General features: G+C 50.5%; 1 protein-coding gene across 1 annotated transcript in view; it reads left to right on the plus strand.

Moving 5' to 3' along the window:
- NISCH (nischarin) overlaps positions 1-18473 on the plus strand; it is a 173523-nt gene that overhangs the window by 147074 nt on the left and 7976 nt on the right. The window contains exons 15-17 of the mRNA XM_086939404.1: positions 3067-3119; positions 7584-8873; positions 10198-10372. Of these exons, the coding sequence (XP_086795530.1) occupies positions 3067-3119; positions 7584-8873; positions 10198-10372 (1518 nt within the window). The remainder of the gene's footprint in view (positions 1-3066; positions 3120-7583; positions 8874-10197; positions 10373-18473) is intronic.

Here is an 18473-nt window from a genome sequence, read left to right on the forward strand (position 1 = left end):
TCGCATGCCATGTCTCCTTGCTTGGTGTATTGCCACTCTGCTGGTTGTGCCAGCCCATCTTCGCATACTGTCTGCTTGCTGATGCCGTGCGGTTCTGCTGGTTGTGCCAGCCCATCCTCGCATACTGTCTGCTGGTTGGAGCAGCTCATCCTCGCATGCCATGTCTCCTTGCTTGGTGTATTGCCACTCTGCTGGTTGTGCCAGCCCATCTTCGCATACTGTCTGCTTGCTGATGCCGTGCGGTTCTGCTGGTTGTGCCAGCCCATCCTCGCATACTGTCTGCTGGTTGGAGCAGCTCATCCTCGCATGCCATGTCTCCTTGCTTGGTGTATTGCCACTCTGCTGGTTGTGCCAGCCCATCCTCGCATACTGTCTGCTGGTTGGAGCAGCTCATCCTCGCATGCCATGTCTCCTTGCTTGGTGTATTGCCACTCTGCTGGTTGTGCCAGCCCATCTTCGCATACTGTCTGCTTGCTGATGCCGTGCGGTTCTGCTGGTTGTGCCAGCCCATCCTCGCATACTGTCTGCTGGTTGGAGCAGCTCATCCTCGCATGCCATGTCTCCTTGCTTGGTGTATTGCCACTCTGCTCATTGGGGCAGCTCATCCTCGCATGCCATGTCTCCTTGCTTGGTGTATTGCCACTCTGCTGGTTGTGCCAGCCCATCTTCGCATACTGTCTGCTTGCTGATGCCGTGCGGTTCTGCTGGTTGTGCCAGCCCATCCTCGCATACTGTCTGCTGGTTGGAGCAGCTCATCCTCGCATGCCATGTCTCCTTGCTTGGTGTATTGCCACTCTGCTCATTGGGGCAGCTCATCCTCGCATGCCATGTCTCCTTGCTTGGTGTATTGCCACTCTGCTGGTTGTGCCAGCCCATCTTCGCATACTGTCTGCTTGCTGATGCCGTGCGGTTCTGCTGGTTGTGCCAGCCCATCCTCGCATACTGTCTGCTGGTTGGAGCAGCTCATCCTCGCATGCCATGTCTGCTTGCTTGGGCAGTGCGGCTCTGCTCATTGGGGCAGCTCATCCTCGCATGCCGTGTCTGCTTGCTTGATGCAGTGCAGCTCTGCTGGTTGGAGCAGCTAATCTTCTCATGCTATGTCTGCCTGCTTGGTGCATACTGTGTCTGTTTGCTTGCTACAGTTGTCTCTGCTGGTTGTGCAAGCACATCCTTTCATGCTGTGTCTGCTTGCTTGGTGCAGTGCGGCTCTGCTGGGTGGGGCTGTTCATCATTGCAATGTCTGCTTGCTTGGCGCATACTGTGTCTGCTTACTTGGTGCAGTGCGGCTCTGCTGCTCGTGGCAGCTTATCCTCACATGATGGATCTGTTTGCTTGGTGCATACTGTGTCTGCTTGCTTGGTGCAGTGCGACTGCTGGTTGTGCCAGCCCATCCTCGCATACTGTGTCTGCTTGCTTGGTGCAGTGCGGCTCTGTTGGTCGTGGCAGCTCATCCTCCCTTGCGGTGTCTGCTTGCTTGGAGCAGTGCGCTTCTGCTGGTTGTGCCAAACCATCCTCGCATACTGTGTCTACTTGTTAGGTGCAGTGCGGCTCTGCTGGTTTGAGCAGTTCATCCTCGCATGCCGTGTCTGCTTGCTTGGCGCGGTGCGGCTCTGCTAATTGGGGCAGCTCATCCTCTCATGCTGTGTCTGCTTGCTTGGTGCAGTGCGGCTCTGCTGGTTGGTGCAACTCATCCTTTCATACTGTGTCTGCTTGCTTTGTGCATACTGTGTCTGCTTGCTTTGTGCATACTGTGTCTGCTTGCTTTGTGCATACTGTGTCTGCTTGCTTGCTACAGTTGACTCTGCTGGTTGTGCCAGCTCATCCTCGCATGCCGTTTCTGCTTACTTGGTGTAGTGCGGCTCTGCTGCTCGTAGCAGCTTATCCTCACATGATGCATCTGTTTGCTTGGTGCATACTGTCTGCTTGCTTGGTGCAGTTTGGCTCTGTTGGTCGTGGCAGCCCATCTTCGCATACTAGGTCTGCTTTCTTGGTGCAGTTCGGCTCTGTATGTGATGGCAGCTCATCCTCACATGCGGTGTCTGCTTGCTTGGTGCAGTGCAGTTCTGCTGGTTGTGGCAGCTCATCCTCGCATACTGTCTGCTTGCTTGGTGCAGTGAGGCTCTGCTGGTTGGAGCAGCTCGTCCTCGCATGCCGTGTCTGCTCCTCCTTGGTGCAGTGCGGTTCTGCTGGTTCGGAAGTGTGCGTTTCGCAGCTTGCTGTCCCACAGGTTGCGAGCTATGTCACAGTGTGCACTCTTGTGGACTTTGTCAGCAATACGTATATCTAGGTGCTCACGGGTTTTCTCTGTAAAATTGATACTTTGTCTAGAATTTAGGTTCAAATAATTGTCTATCAAGAATTGTTTATTTCTGTCCTGAATTTGACCCATTTCCACAGGAGCCCAAGTGTCATTTAGGTTCAAATGTATACAAATGCCCTTGGTGACCAAGCACTTTAGAAGTTCATCATTTGACACCACAGCAATGCAGGCAGCTGCCTTGCAGCTCCTGAAAAATCCTCTCCATCAGATCTTCAAAAGCTCACTTCGAGGATAGTTGCGACCAGCGTTTGTCGTAGGACGTTGGGTAGCAATGGAGGGTTTGCTGTAACGGGGCATATAAGGAGGACCTCTTGCGTTCATTGCTGAAGAGCATCAAAGGCCGTGTCGCCATCCTTGAGGGCCCCAAGAGCTGGCACCGTCCACAGGCAGATATCACCTTGGTTGGTTCTTGGACACAACTCTTGGCTTGGAGAGAGGAGGTATGGAGTTAGAGCTGAACACCTACTGCACTGAGGACGCCAGTGCTGATGCTGTCTTGACCCACGTCTGTCTGGACAAGTTCCTATTTCTGGACTCTTCCATAGTGGGTTACACAAGTCTCTTCTTTTCGTATTTTGTGCATTAATACTCGACATATCGAAGCAAACCCAAAGTACTCTTTACATCTCAGACAAATGTTTTCCTAATGATTGCTTCTATTTTAAAATCAGTGTATGTCCTACAGAGGAAGTGTCATGACTGCCCCATTAACTGCTTTTTGGGGGGTCTGTGGGTTTCTTTCTTAGGCAGCAGCTGAAACTGACTCCCCTTTAAAGGCTGGAAAGCTGCCTCAAACAAGGTGAGTGTGTTTACATACATGAGCCTTGTGTAGGCATGACTACGCCGGTAGGTGAAGTCAGACCAGCACTGCGCATGAACCAACCCCCCTGGATGTCGGAATAATTGTCATGTATATATGCTTTTCATAGTTGGGCTGGTTACAGTTCTGAACATACCTGTATTTATGTGCACATGGGCCAGTTACGGATCGGAGCATACCTGTGTTTGTGTACATGCGCTAGTTACACTTCCAAACATCCCTGTGTTTGAGTGCCTGGGCCGGGTATAGATTTGAACATATGTGGGTATGGGCCAGTTACATATCAACATATCTTTGAGTACACATGCCCCTTACAGATCTGTGTGTTTATGTACATTGGACAGTAATGAAGCTGAACATACCTGTGTTTGAGTACTTATGCTGCTTACAGATCTGTGTGCTTAATTACATTGGACAGTAATGGATCTGAACATACCTGTGTCATGTAAAGTGGGCTCCATTGTCTACACACACCTGTTCCGGTTCGCCAGGTCATTGCTCTCACGGAGAGGTGTGGCCAGCACATTATGCACAAGCGTGGGCACACAGACAGCACTCGCGGCACCAGCAAACTCCTCCAGGACACTGGAACACGCAGGATTCCACACCATGACAATACTCTGTGCCCCAACACACTCATACAGGGACTGGCGATACCCAGGTCTCTACACACATCTGTAGTGAATTTGGCACAGTTTAGATATCCTGTCTTTTTAAACCTGACCATTAGTAGGATGGACTGTGCACGATTGGGATGTGCTGTACAGTTATGTAAAGGGACTGCATAAGAAGTGGGATGGGCTGTCATTTGCTGTATAGGCTGTACGATTATCAAGGCAGGCTTCACAAATATCCAGAGGGGCTGTATGAATATCCAGAGGGGCTGTATGAGTATACGGAGGGGCTGTATGAGTATCCGGAGGGGCTGTATGAGTATCCGGAGGGGCTGTATGAGTTTCCGGAGGGGCTGTATGAGTTTCCGGAGGGGCTGTATGAGTTTCCGGAGGGGCTGTATGAGTTTCCGGAGGGGCTGTATGAGTTTCCGGAGGGGCTGTATGAGTATCCGGAGGGGCTGTATGAGTATCCGGAGGGGCTGTGCACGTAGCCGGATGGGCTGTGCGAGTAGCCGGATGGGTTGTATAAGCAGCCGGATGGGCTATACAGTTAGCTAAAGGGGCTGCATAAAGGTGGGACTGTTGGCTGTACGGTGTTGGCTGTACGGTTAGCTGGAGGGGCTTCACAGGGAGTGGGACGGGCTGCACCAGGATTGTGATTAACCGTGTGGCTTGCGTTGATAATATTCTTTTTGAGTCGGATGCAGTCACTGCCTGGATTAAGACCCTTCTGTCTTCAGATCTATTCACATATGGACGCTCCTGCAAAGAGGGGTTCAGGTCTCGTGTGAGTGATATTAAGATTCTAGGGTTTCGAGTCAATGCACCTCAGTGGCCCTTGACCTGTCTTGTGATGGGATGCGAAGCCTAGAGTGCATAGACTCCTTGCACCGAAGTTCCTATCGCATTTAGAATCGCGTTCCTTTCAGCTGGGTTTTCGGCTGATTCTGATCATGTTTGCATTCCAGTAACAAGTTAGGCATTGAACAGGCACCTTAGACTGTTGTTGTTCAATGGCTTTATGAGCCGTTAAGCCCTCTGTCCTACCCAAGCTAGAACAGTCATGATGCACCCTGAGGCAGCCTTTGAATCAGATTGGTTACAGGAGAGACCGTGAGTAGCCTTTACATTTTAGTTGCTCAGGGCACAGAAGCCCGCTCCTCGCCCTATCCATACATTGATCTGCACAGGAACCCTATCCATTCATTGATCGGCACGGGAGCCCTATCCATTCATTGATCAGCACAGGAGCCCTATCTATACATTGATCCGCACAGGAACCCTATCCATTCATTGATCTGCACAGGAACCCTATCCATTCATTGATCAGCACAGGAGCCCTATCCATACATTGATCCGCACAGGAGTCCTATCCATACATTGATCCGCATAGGAACCCTATCCATACATTGATCCGCACGGAACCCTATCCATTCATTGATCCGCACAGGAACTCTATCCATACATTGATCCGCACAGGAACCCTATCCATACATTGATCCGCACAGGAACCCTATCCATACATTGATCCGCACAGGAACCCTATCCACACATTGATCCGCACAGGAACCCTATCCACACATTGATCCTCTCAGGAGCCCTATCCATACATTGATCCTCACAGGAGTCCTATCCATACATTGATCCTCACAGGAGTCCTATCCATACATTGATCCGCATAGGAACCCTATCCATACATTGATCCGCACAGGAACCCTATCCATACATTGATCCGCACAGGAACCCTATCCATGCATTGATCCCCACAGGATCCCTATCCATGCATTGATCCCCACAGGAACCCTATCCACACATTGATCCGCACAGGAACCCTATCCACACATTGATCCGCACAGGAAACCTATCCGCACATTGATCCGCACAGGAAACCTATCCGTACATTGATCCGCACGGGAACCCTATCCACACATTGATCCGCACGGGAACCCTATCCACACATTGATCCGCACGGGAACCCTATCCACACATTGATCCGCACGGGAACCCTATCCACACATTGATCCGCACGGGAACCCTATCCAAACATTGATCCGCACGGGAACCCTATCCAAACATTGATCCGCACGGGAACCCTATCCACACATTGATCCGCACGGGAACCCTATCCACACATTGATCCGCACGGGAACCCTATCCACACATTGATCCGCACGGGAACCCTATCCAAACATTGATCCGCACGGGAACCCTATCCAAACATTGATCCGCACGGGAACCCTCCCCATTGGTCCGCACGGGAACCCTATCCACACATTGATCCGCACGGGAACCCTATCCACACATTGATCCGCACGGGAACCCTATCCACACATTGATCCGCACAGGAACCCTATCCACACATTGATCTGCACAGGAACCCTATCCACACATTGATCCACACAGGAACCCTATCCACACATTGATCCGCACAGGAACCCTATCCAAACATTGATCCCCACGGGAACCCTATCCACACATTGATCCCCACGGGAACCCTATCCACACATTGATCCGCACAGGAACCCTATCCACACATTGATCCGCACAGGAACCCTATCCACACATTGATCCGCACAGGAACCCTATCCACACATTAATCCCCACAGGAACCCTATCCACTCATTGATCCGCACACAAACCCTATCCATACATTGATCCGCACACAAACCCTATCCATACATTGATCCGCACAGGAACCCTATCCACACATTGATCTGCACAGGAACCTTATCCACACATTGATCCGCACAGGAACCCTATCCACACATTGATCCGCACAGGAACCCTATCCACACATTAATCCCCACAGGAACCCTATCCATTCATTGATCCGCACACAAACCCTATCCATTCATTGATCCGCACAGGAACGCTATCCACACATTGATCTGCACAGGAACCCTATCCACACATTGATCTGCACAGGAACCCTATCCACACATTGATCCGCACAGGAACCCTATCCACACATTGATCCGCACAGGAAACCCTATCCACTCATTGATCCGCACACAAACCCTATCCATACATTGATCCGCACAGGAACCCTATCCATACATTGATCTGCACAGGAACCCCATCCACACATTGATCTGCACAGGAACCCTATCCACACATTGATCCGCACAGGAACCCTATCCACACATTGATCCGCACAGGAACCCTATCCACTCATTGATCCGCACACAAACCCTATCCATACATTGATCCGCACAGGAACCATGCCGATAATGCTCACTAACATGCGAGGGGAATCGTCATTTGCGTGAAGTTACAGAGCAAATATTCAGTGGTGCCCAATGAATGACTCAAGCAGGAGCTGGGTTACACCCAACCTGGGGTAATGACAATCAACCAAAGACAACATATTGCAGATGTGAGGTCATATGAATGCGTCTGCTCGCTCTCAGGTTCCTCATGGTTCATTTGTCCGGCCAGGATTCCACGGGCGGGCACACTATCTCCTCCACTCCGGGTTCTGGTGAGTTGATGGTTTTGTTGTGCATCGTTGTGGAGTTGTCGGTGATCCTGGCATTTATCGCCTCTGCTCGCTGTGGTTTGAGAGGTGATGTCATTTCTATACAAGAAAGATATGTTTTTGCTGTGGGTGATGACTGAACAGGAGCCAATTGCTGGGCAATGGATTATCTTTTTGGTGGCTGATAGGTTGTTGAGCAGATCAAAGCTGTTGCACCTGTGGGGACTCAAGGGGCTCATGTTTGACCTGGAGAGGTGATGGGTGCGTGTATGAATCTTAAAATGGGCATGTTTTCTGTCTCTTTCCACCAACTAATCTGACCTCTATTTTCTTTTCTCCTCCTCTGTGAAGCTTAGACAATATGCGAGAGGACGACAGCGTATTCCATGACCATCTTAACACCATCATACTGCCGTTCTCCTGTATGTCTTACACTGCCACCAACCAAGCCTTCGTCCACCACATTTCTGCCTCGATAGCACAAGCACAGCTACAACCTCCTCCTTCACCGACCGAAGACCAAAGGGACTCTGGGAGTGGCAAGACCACCGCCAGCCCTGGAGACGGCTACTTTGAAATGGGGCTTCCTGAAGGGGAGCAAACTGTGGAGTGGAACGGTCCCACGAGCGCCGACACAGACCACGTCCATGTTGTTCGAGTGCTCTGGAGCTTTACCATCCAAATAAAGAAGGCGTTCAGGCAGTTTGCTTCTTGCCTGGTGTTGACTGATGAGTCTATCGCAGTCTTTGAGATCCCTGCCCAGGAGTCACTGCATGGCGACCACGCTGTCCCTTCGGCCTTAAAGCTGGCATTCTGCTTCCCTTACACGGACCTAACTGAATTCGGATTTCTGGTGCCTGAAATGTGTCTGACCCTCAAGGTGAGGCAGGGGGAAAATTGTTTCCTTGTGCTCTCAGACTCCCAAAACCTGCAAGATTTCTACTGCTGCTTATGTCTACATAGTTCTCATACATATGCGGATCTGCGGGGCTCCCACAAGTTGTACCGTGGAAAGACCGGTTTACAGGAGTTTGTGTCCCATCTGTTGGACCTCCAAGACAGTGCTGCAAATGGTTCAGAAATCAAGGGTTTCTTTCCAGTATATCTTTATCAGAGTTCCCTGGCTGAAGTACAGAGATATTCCCAGTCACATCTGGTGCAAAAGAAACCCTTATGGACAAAAGATGCCTTGCCCTCCTCCTATTGCAACCCTGAGGAATCTGCCAGCCGAAGCCCATGCACGTTCCTGCCTTGCTGGCTACTCTTAACAGGCCAATATTTGCACATCCTCAAAATAAACTTTATAGCACTTCTGGAACAGTTTGATACTTGTGATGATGTAAGATACATGTTCAAAATTAGCCGGGTCCCATTGGCGTCAGTCCTGGTGCACCCTCCCCGAATCCCGGCCCAAAGGACAGACTCCTTTGCCGATGGTCACATGTTACAGCTGCTGCTTGGCTACACCTTCATGGCTGCAGTTTTCATCCTCCCACATGAGAAGTTTCACTTTGCGAGAATCTACAGCCTCCTGAGGTCATACCTGCAGGACGTCAAGACAATCCTCATTTTCAGATCTCTGGACTCTACGAACAATAACCTGGTGGAGGCCAGAGATCATAATACCATCCAGACGTCCAGGTACTGCTCAAGGTGCTGTCGGGCTTCACCGGCCCTTCTCTGGCTCCTACTTTGTGGTTCTGTTTTGAGACCTTTTGAAGTTCATAGATACTGAGCTAATGGGCAGGCTGGAAAATGACAAGTATAACTATTCCACTCAATGAGGTTCCTTTTTTTCACCTTATTTAAAAAAAAGAGATGGTTTAGGAGAAAGGGTAATATAAGATTTGGGGAACAAGGCACTAAGACCGACTTTGCAGCAATGAGAGGAAAGAGAGGAGGGCTGTGGAGGTGTGGTGGAGGGCAGGTAAAGGTAAATTTGGGTATCTTCTGTTAATAACCATAATAATAAATTGTCATGTGTATGCCTTTAATATAACAACTATGGTTCACTTTTGGAACGCATAGAAAATAATTTGTCAAAGAACCAATCTTTGTTGCAACTAAAGTAAGATGTCCATCGAATATGCAGCTTCAAACACTATACAGAAACCAAAGGATTTAATCACATAGGATTTAAATCTCACAAGGTGCTTTTGCAAACAGAAACCAGTAACATCAGGAGTAAATCGATAACTAACTTGTAACGGTCCTTCCAGGCGCCTGGCTAGCCATAAAATTCTTAGTGTTATTATCATGTAAATTGACAACGTTTCGTCCCAGCAGTTCTTTTAAGTCATCATCAGGACAAGGCAATAATTCGAAGAACAAACGTGGAGTTGAGTAAATTACTAAGGATTTGTGTCCTTTTTCTGGAGTTGATTAGGAGTGGTGTCGGTGGGAACAGGAGAGTCTTGATGACAGTAGAAGTGTGGGAGAAGTACAGGACACTGAAAATAGGTCCGACACTGAGGTTGCATGTATCGGGGACAAGCGATGCACAGCACAACATCCATGTGTGTCCATATGTAGCAGTAACACGTGTGGGAATTCATCCTGCTGATTGTAAAATATTAAAGATAACTCCTTTCAGTTGGGGAATAACTACTTTCAATTGGGCAGAAGTGTGAATCTGAAGTGATTCTCATAGGCTACACACCACTGTCCAACTGAAAGTGGAACAAAAGCATCATTAGTCCACAGGAAGGTGCTTCAGGTTGGATTAATTTAATTTTGCGTAAGGTTGAACTATAACTTAGCTTTACTTTGTGCCTGTTGATTCTGTGGATGGGTGCCCTCTAGTTATTCATTTATTATCATATAGATGTCCCTGAGCTAGCAAGGTACGTTAGGTCACTGTGCAATGGAGGACAAAACCATGTTTGCTGTTTGTTTGAGCATGTGCTATGTTCCCTTATACTCCTTTGACATGTTTGTCTTTTTTCTGCTTCTTGCTGGCCCATAGCTTCTCGAAGCCTCATGGGACCCTCTCAGCGCTGTACCCTTCTGAATCTGGGCTGCAGAGACTCACTGAAGACAGTCCTCTTCCCTTCTACCTTCCCATCTCCTCGGCTCTCCATTACGTGGCTGGGCTGACTGCAGGCGACCTCGTGGACCTGTTTCACACCAGTGTGGCGGAGGTGGGTACCCAGGCCGGTGGTGGTAGGAGGAGTATGACTCATAAATGGTGTCGCAGCCAATGAGGTCTAAGCGATGCACAAGCATTGCTTATTGAAACATAGATGATGCCCAGACCAGTCTTGGAGAGTAACTGCTTTATCCTGCTGTATATGAACGTCAGTCTGATTTGTATTCCTGCCTCTTCAGTTTCCTCTCTTCACACTGCCCCTCTCTCTCACTCCCGGTCAGTTGCCCTCATGTATAGAACTTTAGGCGAAACACCTTAATGGTTTTTGCCATCGTGCACAAGTCGAAATGTTGAAATTTCCTCCGCTGTTCTCCTTTTTTGCTTCTTTCTCTCTCGTGTTCTGGGTCGGAGTCTGATTTAAAATAAGTCCTGGTCCTCTCAAAATTGATTATGAGGTGGGCCACACCTGCAACTCTGGCTCGAATTAAACACTGTGACACCCCTCCACGATGGCAACTTTGGTTAGCTTTGTGAATTAGCTCCATCTGCCCTAGCTGCAGCGGAAATCTGCCGGGTGGTGGGTTCCTGGCTGCAGCGGGTATCTGCCGGGTGGTGGGTTCCTGGCTGCAGCGGGTATCTGCTGGGTGGTGGGGGTCTTGGCTGCAGTGGGGTTCTGTGTGGTGGCGGGTCCTGGTTCTCCACTGGCTGAGAATCGAGCCACTCTGCTGGCCGGAGCTCTAGGCTCTCCGCTGACCAGCAGAAGGCTGAGGCTCTACACTGGCTGGCCAAAGCTCTCTGCTGGCCGGCCGAGGATCTCTGCTGGCCGGCCGAGGCTCTCTGCTGGCCGGCCGAGGCTCTCTGCTGGCCGGCCGAGGCTCTCTGCTGGCCGGCCGAGGCTCTCTGCTGGCCGGCCGAGGCTCTCTGCTGGCCGGCCGAGGCTCTCTGCTGGCCGGCCGAGGCTCTCTGCCGGCCGGCTGAGGCTCTCTGCCGGCCGGCTGAGGCTCTCTGCCGGCCGGCCGAGGCTCTCTGCCGGCCGGCCGAGGCTCTCTGCCGGCCGGCCGAGGCTCTCTGCCGGCCGGCCGAGGCTCTCTGCTGGCCGGCCGAGGCTCTCTGCCGGCCGGCCGAGGCTCTCTGCCGGCCGGCCGAGGCTCTCTGCCGGCCGGCCGAGGCCAGTGGAAGAGCAAGACTCCGAGAGGGCATGAATTGCCCCAGGGGCATCTTTGTGAGGGCAGGTCTGTGGGAACCGCTGTTTTATTGCTTGAAATTCTTTTCATCTCTCTCTACCCTCTCATTAGCAGCACCCCTACTGGTCACGGGAGGCCCTTGAAGTTGACTTGTACCTTTCGTCTAACCGCCTCTTCTCAGTCCATTCCATCTTATTTTGTATGTTTTATTGGTTTATATTTTTGTGGGGTAAAATCCAAAATAAGTTGCACCTGTCTCCAGGTTTACCTCTTTTAAAACCAGCGGATGCAAAAGTATTTTAGTATATTTGGACAATATTATTTTACCTATTTATACTTTGTCAACATAATGTGGTCCAACTCCTATATTAAGAATGAAAGTAGCTTGAAAATTGAACATTAGTTTTAAAATTGAACACGGTAGGTGAATCCTTCTACAATGAGGTCCACTTTGCTTTAGCATCTTTACCTTCTTTACAACACCTTGGCTTCTGAGGGTCCCTTGCAATTGTCTCACATTCTTAAGCAGTCTGTGCCTTGTGTCGTCCAGAGCCCTGGGTACTGCTTCCTTCTCCACACATCCTCTCCCCAACCACGGCTAATCTTTTATCGAAAATATTATTGATTTGGGTCTAGCATGCTTGAGACAGCTGTGCCCTGTAAGACCTGCCCACGAGTCCCTCTTCTGTGTCGCTGCTCTGTCGTATTTAAAAGATTTCCTCAATAGTTCATATTCTTAGGAGGAATGTTATAAACCCCCCCCCTTGAGTAGATGTGAACCCACATGTAGAAATGTTATAACCCTCCCTTGAGTAGATGTGAGTTCGAGGCATGTGGGCTGCTGAATTCATATCTGTGCATAGATCGCCCCCTAGTGTTTGGTCCGGATGATTGCACATTGTTGTCATGGAAGAGTCTTCGAAGTATCACGAGATAGGTGGCTCCTCCCCTGGACTACAGTGCGCATGGGCATCGACTCCATCCTCAGATTGTTTTTTTCCGCCATTGAGTTCGGATGTGTCTCTGCCGGAATCGATTAAAAAAACTTTCTTAAGACCAAAAGGTCTTTAGCTTCAGCGTCGGTATTGTCTTGCGTTCGGTGCCTACTTATTCCAGTTCGGTTCCGAGCCGGAATCTACCAACCCGCGTCGACACGGAAGGCCCAGTCGACGCGACAGACTCTATCGACTGTTCATCATGGACCGGAGTTCGTTCAAGAGGTGCTCCGTGTGCAACTCAAAGTATCCCCACATCGACGTCCACCCGGTGTGCAACAAGTGTCTGTCGCCGGATCATTATGAAGCCAAGTGTATGGCTTGTTCCCATTTCAGATCCAAGAAGACGCTTAAGCTTCGACGCGCTGCGCGACAGGAGGCCCAGCAACATGCGCCGGCGCCTGTGGACATCTTCAATGTCGGGGATGATGAGGAAGCGGACCCGGACCTTGAGGAGGTCTTGTCGAATCCTGCATCGGAGGTCGGCTACGACGAGGATGTAGAGATGTTTGAGACGGATGAAGTCGTCGACGAGGTAGGAGACGACGACGGGGCCTTTGGGGCCATGGAAGATAGCTCGAGCGAAGAGCTAACTCAAACAGGCATTGGAGCCGTACGGCTTAAACAGGCTCGGGTCGAGGGATCGCCAGTAGGCCTTACCCAAGACCTTACGATGGGTTCTACGGCCCCGGCTACAGACATTATTATTGAGCCCCGGCATGAGAAATCTAAACCGAAAGCCACGCAAGCGGTCTCGATGCAAGCGAAAGCACCGGTGCCCTCATCGAAACCGAAAGTGCAAGCTACCTTGGTCGGATCGGAGGACTCGGAGCCGTCGGTGTCGACGAAGCACAAGGCGGTTGTCGAGCCGAAAACGGATGTCAAGGCTGTCGAGACGAAGTCTACCACGCCAAAGACTAAAGTCAAGGTTGTCGAGTAAATCGGCGCCAAAGAAGGTCGACGCGAACAAAAGGGTCAGTGATCCTAAGGTTCACGGGACTCCGCGCCAACTAGGCAAAACCAAGAGCGGTGCAATCCAAGAGTCAACGCCCAGTGGTGCCTCGACGGATCCCGGCGACAAGGTGCGGCAGTCCGTGGCTTTCACCAAGAAGGTTACGGACTCCCTACATCGCATCAAGGAGAAGGCCTCCATGGCCGGACCGAAAGATGCTCCGCCCTCTAAGCCTGTCGAGAAACCTCTTAAGGAGTCAACGCCGATCCATTTCACGTTGCCGCCAAGGGTGGCGCCGAAGGCTTTCGCCCCGAAGTCGGGAACGGCCGTGCCCGAAACGGAACCCTCGACGCCAAAGTCGACGACGGTGTCTCCAAGACAGAAGCCTCAACAATCGTCATTGGAGGAACACCGTGAACACTTTATTGATGCCGAAACTGGCAGGCTTTCCCTACTTAAAAGGAAAATTGCCCCAGAACGACCTATGGAGTCCTACAAGATTCCTTTAAAGAAGAAGATGGATTCCACTTCTGCTCCGGTTCTTGTGGAACCACTTTCCCCACAGGGTCATAATGTGTCGCCCACTTACTCCGACGTGGATGATGGTGACGATGAGGATGAGTACAGCTATCCTGTCTATGATGACACTGATAATACCAACGAGCCCTGGGCAGCTGGGGCTGACCCAGGTGATCCTCACTCTGCCCCAGACACTCCGCTCTACACGGTGAAAACGTCACCTACAGAGGATTCTGCGGCCTTTCATGCCCTCATTGAACGGGCAGCTAAGAACCATGACATCCAGCTCCATGCGGACCCCATTGAAGAGGACTTTCTCTTTGACACCTTTTCTGTCTCAGAAAGAACAGTAAAGACTCTCCCTATGTTGAAGGGGGTCTTAAAGCATGCTGGGGACATCTTTAAGGAGCCTACCAGAGCCAGGGTAATAAACCCACGGATCGAGAAGAAATATAAGCCAGCGCCTACTGACCCTACCGACATAAAGAGACAGCTGCCTCTGGACTCTCTTGTGGTCTCAAATGCCCGGAAGAGGGCTAATTCTCAAACGGGTGATGCTCCTCCCCCAGATAAAGAATCTAAGGTGTTCGAGGCATCGGGAAAAAGGGTAGCAGCTCAAGCGTCCAATATTTGGCGCATTTCAAACACACAAGCACTTCTAGCAAGGTACGACAGGGCACACTATGACACATTAGAAACCCTGTTGCAGCACCTGCCTGATGAATACAAAGAGGCGGCTGAGATGCTCATCCAAGAGGGGAAGCTAATATCCAATGCATCTATAAAGTGTTCACTGGACGCATCTGACACCGCGGCCAGAGCCATCAACACCAGCGTTATGCTGAGACGACATGCCTGGCTTAGAATCTCAGGGTTTAAGCCAGAGATACAGACCACCATTCTTAATCAGACGGTGAACCCTGATCGTCTGTTCGGTCCAGAAGTGGACACCACCTTAGAGAAAATAAAGAAGGACACCGACACTGCTAAGTCCATGGGGGCCTTGCATCGCCAGCAATTTAGGGGTGGTTCTTTTCGTCGCTCCAGCACTAGAGGTGTTTCCAGAGGCCAAAGCTCCCAAAACACGCAGTATTATAAAAGCAACACGCAATCCACCTACACCAAACAAAATCGAGGTGGATATCGCAGAAACCGCACCAAGGGCAGAGGCCGTGGAAACAACAACTCCAGATCCTCTGCCACCAACAAACAGTGACGCCCTGTCACTGCCCCCCGACCATGCAACACCGGTCGGGGGGAGACTTCAGCAGTTCCTGCCAGTCTGGAAGTCCATCACCACAGACAGGTGGGTGACAAAACTTATCCAGTACGGTTACTGTCTGGAATTAACATCCACTCCACCCAACATACCCCCAAGGCACCGTCATATGTCGGCCGAGCATTTGCAATTATTGCAGCAGGAGGTACTCGTCATGCTGCAAAAAGGGGCGATCGAGCTTGTGCCTTTGGCAGAAAGAGGCGCAGGAGTCTACTCGCTGTACTTCTTAATACCAAAAAAGGACAGGTCCCTCAGACCCATACTGGACCTCAGGCCCCTCAATCAATACATTCTGTCGGAGCACTTTCACATGTTGACCCTGCAACAAGTGCTCCCGCTGCTCAGTCAGGGGGATTTCCTAGTAACTTTAGATCTAAAGGATGCATATTTTCACATTCCGCTGCACAAGTCACACAGAAAATACCTCCGGTTCACCATCCAAAACCAACATTACCAGTTCAAGGTTTTGCCTTTCGGGGTCACCACGGCGCCCAGGGTGTTTCCGAAGTGCCTGGCAACGGTGGCGGCGCACTTAAGGAGACAAAACATTCACGTCTACCCGTATCTGGACAACTCGCTCATCCAAGCAAAGTCGGCCCAGCAGTGTGCCGCCCACATGTTCCATACCATACACCTTCTGCACGATCTGGGATTCTCACTGAATTACCCAAAATCCCACCTGCAACCCACCCACATACGACAGTATCTGGGTGCGACAATAGACACTCAGTGAGAGTCAACAGCATTCAGTCGCTGATACAAAAGTTCAGGCCTCAACACTCGCTTCCAGCCAGAGTGTTCATGCAGTTGATAGGCATGATGGCCTCCTGCATCTCCACAGTTGTCTCATCTGGCTCAGAGAATGTGGAAGTGGGCCTTTCAGAGGAACATCTTCCTCATGGCGGAACATCTCCCAGGCAAGGACAATCAGATGGCTGACCTGCTCAGCAGGTACAGCCACCAGACGCACGAGTAGGAGATGCATCCATCGGTACTCCACCCGTACTTCCAACAATGGGGTCATCCAGAGATAGACCTGTTTGCCACAAAGGAGAACGCAAAATGCCAAAGCTTCGCCGCCAGGTTTCCACATCCACAGTCGCAAGGCAATGCGATATGGATGAACTGGTCAGGCAAATTTGCGTACGCTTTTCCCCCAGCACCTCTAATACCGCTGGTGGCACGCAAACTGAGGCAGCACTCAATGACTCTCATCCTGGTTGCTCCAAAGTGGGCTCGCCAACCATGGTACACCACGTTTCTGGAACTGTCCATAGTACCGCATCAAAGGCTGCACCTCACACCCAAGCTTTTGACACAGAGCCATGGCAACATTCAGCACCCAGATCCGCAACAGCTCAGCCTGGCGATCTGGCTCCTGAGGTCCTAGAGTTTGGCTACCTCAACTTGCCTCCTGACTGTATGGACATCATCCAGGAGGCAAGAAAGCCCACCACCAGAGCATGCTATGCGGCGAAGTGGAAGCAGTTTGTCATTTACTGTACAGGCCACAACATCAACCCACTGGATGCTTCTATTCAGAACATCATATGTTATCTCTTACATCTGTACAAATGTAATCTGGCCTATGCTTCCATTCGTATACATCTATCTGCTATAGCTGCTTATCTCCAAAAAAGACAGCACCTCTCCCTTTTCAGGGTGCCTGCCATTAAAGCCTTTCTGGAAGGACTCCAACGAGTCATTCCTCCAAGGACGCCACCAGCTCCAGAGTGGAACCTCAATGTGGTCCTCACCAGGCTGATGGGTCCCCCTTTTGAACCACTGCATTCTTGCGAGCTTCAGTTCTTGACATGGAAAGTGGCTTTCCTTATCGCTATCACATCACTACGGCGAGTAGTGAACTCCAGGCACTAACTATTCAAGAGCCATTTATTCAAATTCATTCTAACAGGGTGGTGCTTCGCACTAACCCTAAATTCCTTCCTAAGGTAGTGTCTCAGTTCCATATCAACCAGACTATAGAACTACCGGTGTTCTTCCAAAATCCAGAGTCACTTGCGGAGAGAATGCTCCACACACTTGACGTCAAGAGGGCCCTGATGTATTACATTGATAGGACCAAAGAATTTAGGAAGACTAAACAACTCTTTGTTGCCTTTGCGCCACAGCACAAAGGTAACCCCATTTCCAAAGCTGGTATAGCCAGGTGGATTGTTAAATGTATTCAGATCTGCTATCTGAAAGCCAAGCGCACCCTCACTTTTCCACCACGGGCCCACTCCACTCGAAAGTTGGGGGCCTCCATGGCTTTCCTTGGAAATATTCCTTTGGAAGACATATGTAGGGCAGCCACATGGTCTACCACGCACACATTTACAGAGCATTACTGTGTTGATGTGCACTCCAAACAGCAGGCAGCTGTAGGACAGGCTGTTCTAAAAACACTTTTCCAAACTGCTGCAGCTGGCACGGGCGGCCGCCGTTAATGGAGGGACTGCTATGTATTCTATGCACAGATATGAATTCAGCAGCCCACATGCCTCGAACCGAAGATGCTACTTACCAGCATGCATCTGTTCTTGGCATGTAGGGCTGCTGACATTCATATCGCCCGCCCTCCTCTCCGGCGCCTGTAGCAGCTGCAGCATTCACACATACTTCTGGCATGGTCATCTTTAGCTAAGTTTTCGCTCCATCTGGGCCACAATGGCTAAAAACAATCTGAGGATGGAGTCGATGCCCATGCGCACTGTAGTCCGGGGGAGGAGCCACCTATCTCGTGATACTTCGAAGACTCTTCCAGGACAACAATGTGCGATCATCCGGACCCAACACTAGGCGGCGATCTATGCACAGATATGAATGTCAGTAGCCCTACATGCCAAGAACAGATGCATACTGGTAAGTAGCATATTCGACCCACCTGTAGAAATGTTATAACCCCCCCCCCCCCGTGAGTAGATGTGAACCCAGCTGTAGAAATGTTATAACCCCCCTTGAGTAGATGTGAACCCAGCTGTAGAAATGTAGAAATGATATAACCCCCCCTTTAGTAGATGTGAACCCAGCTGTAGAAATGTAGAAATGATATAACCCCCCCTTTAGTAGATGTGAACCCACCTGTAGAAATGTTATAAACCCCCCCCCCCCCCCCCCGAGTGGATGTGAACCCACCCATAGAAATGTTATAACCCCCTTGAGTAGAAGTGAACCCACCTTTAGAAATGTTATAACCCCCCCTCGAGTAGATGTGAACCCAC

Source organism: Lissotriton vulgaris, chromosome 9 (assembly GCF_964263255.1).
Source record: "Lissotriton vulgaris chromosome 9, aLisVul1.2, whole genome shotgun sequence".
NCBI classification, from domain to species: Eukaryota; Metazoa; Chordata; class Amphibia; order Caudata; family Salamandridae; genus Lissotriton; species Lissotriton vulgaris.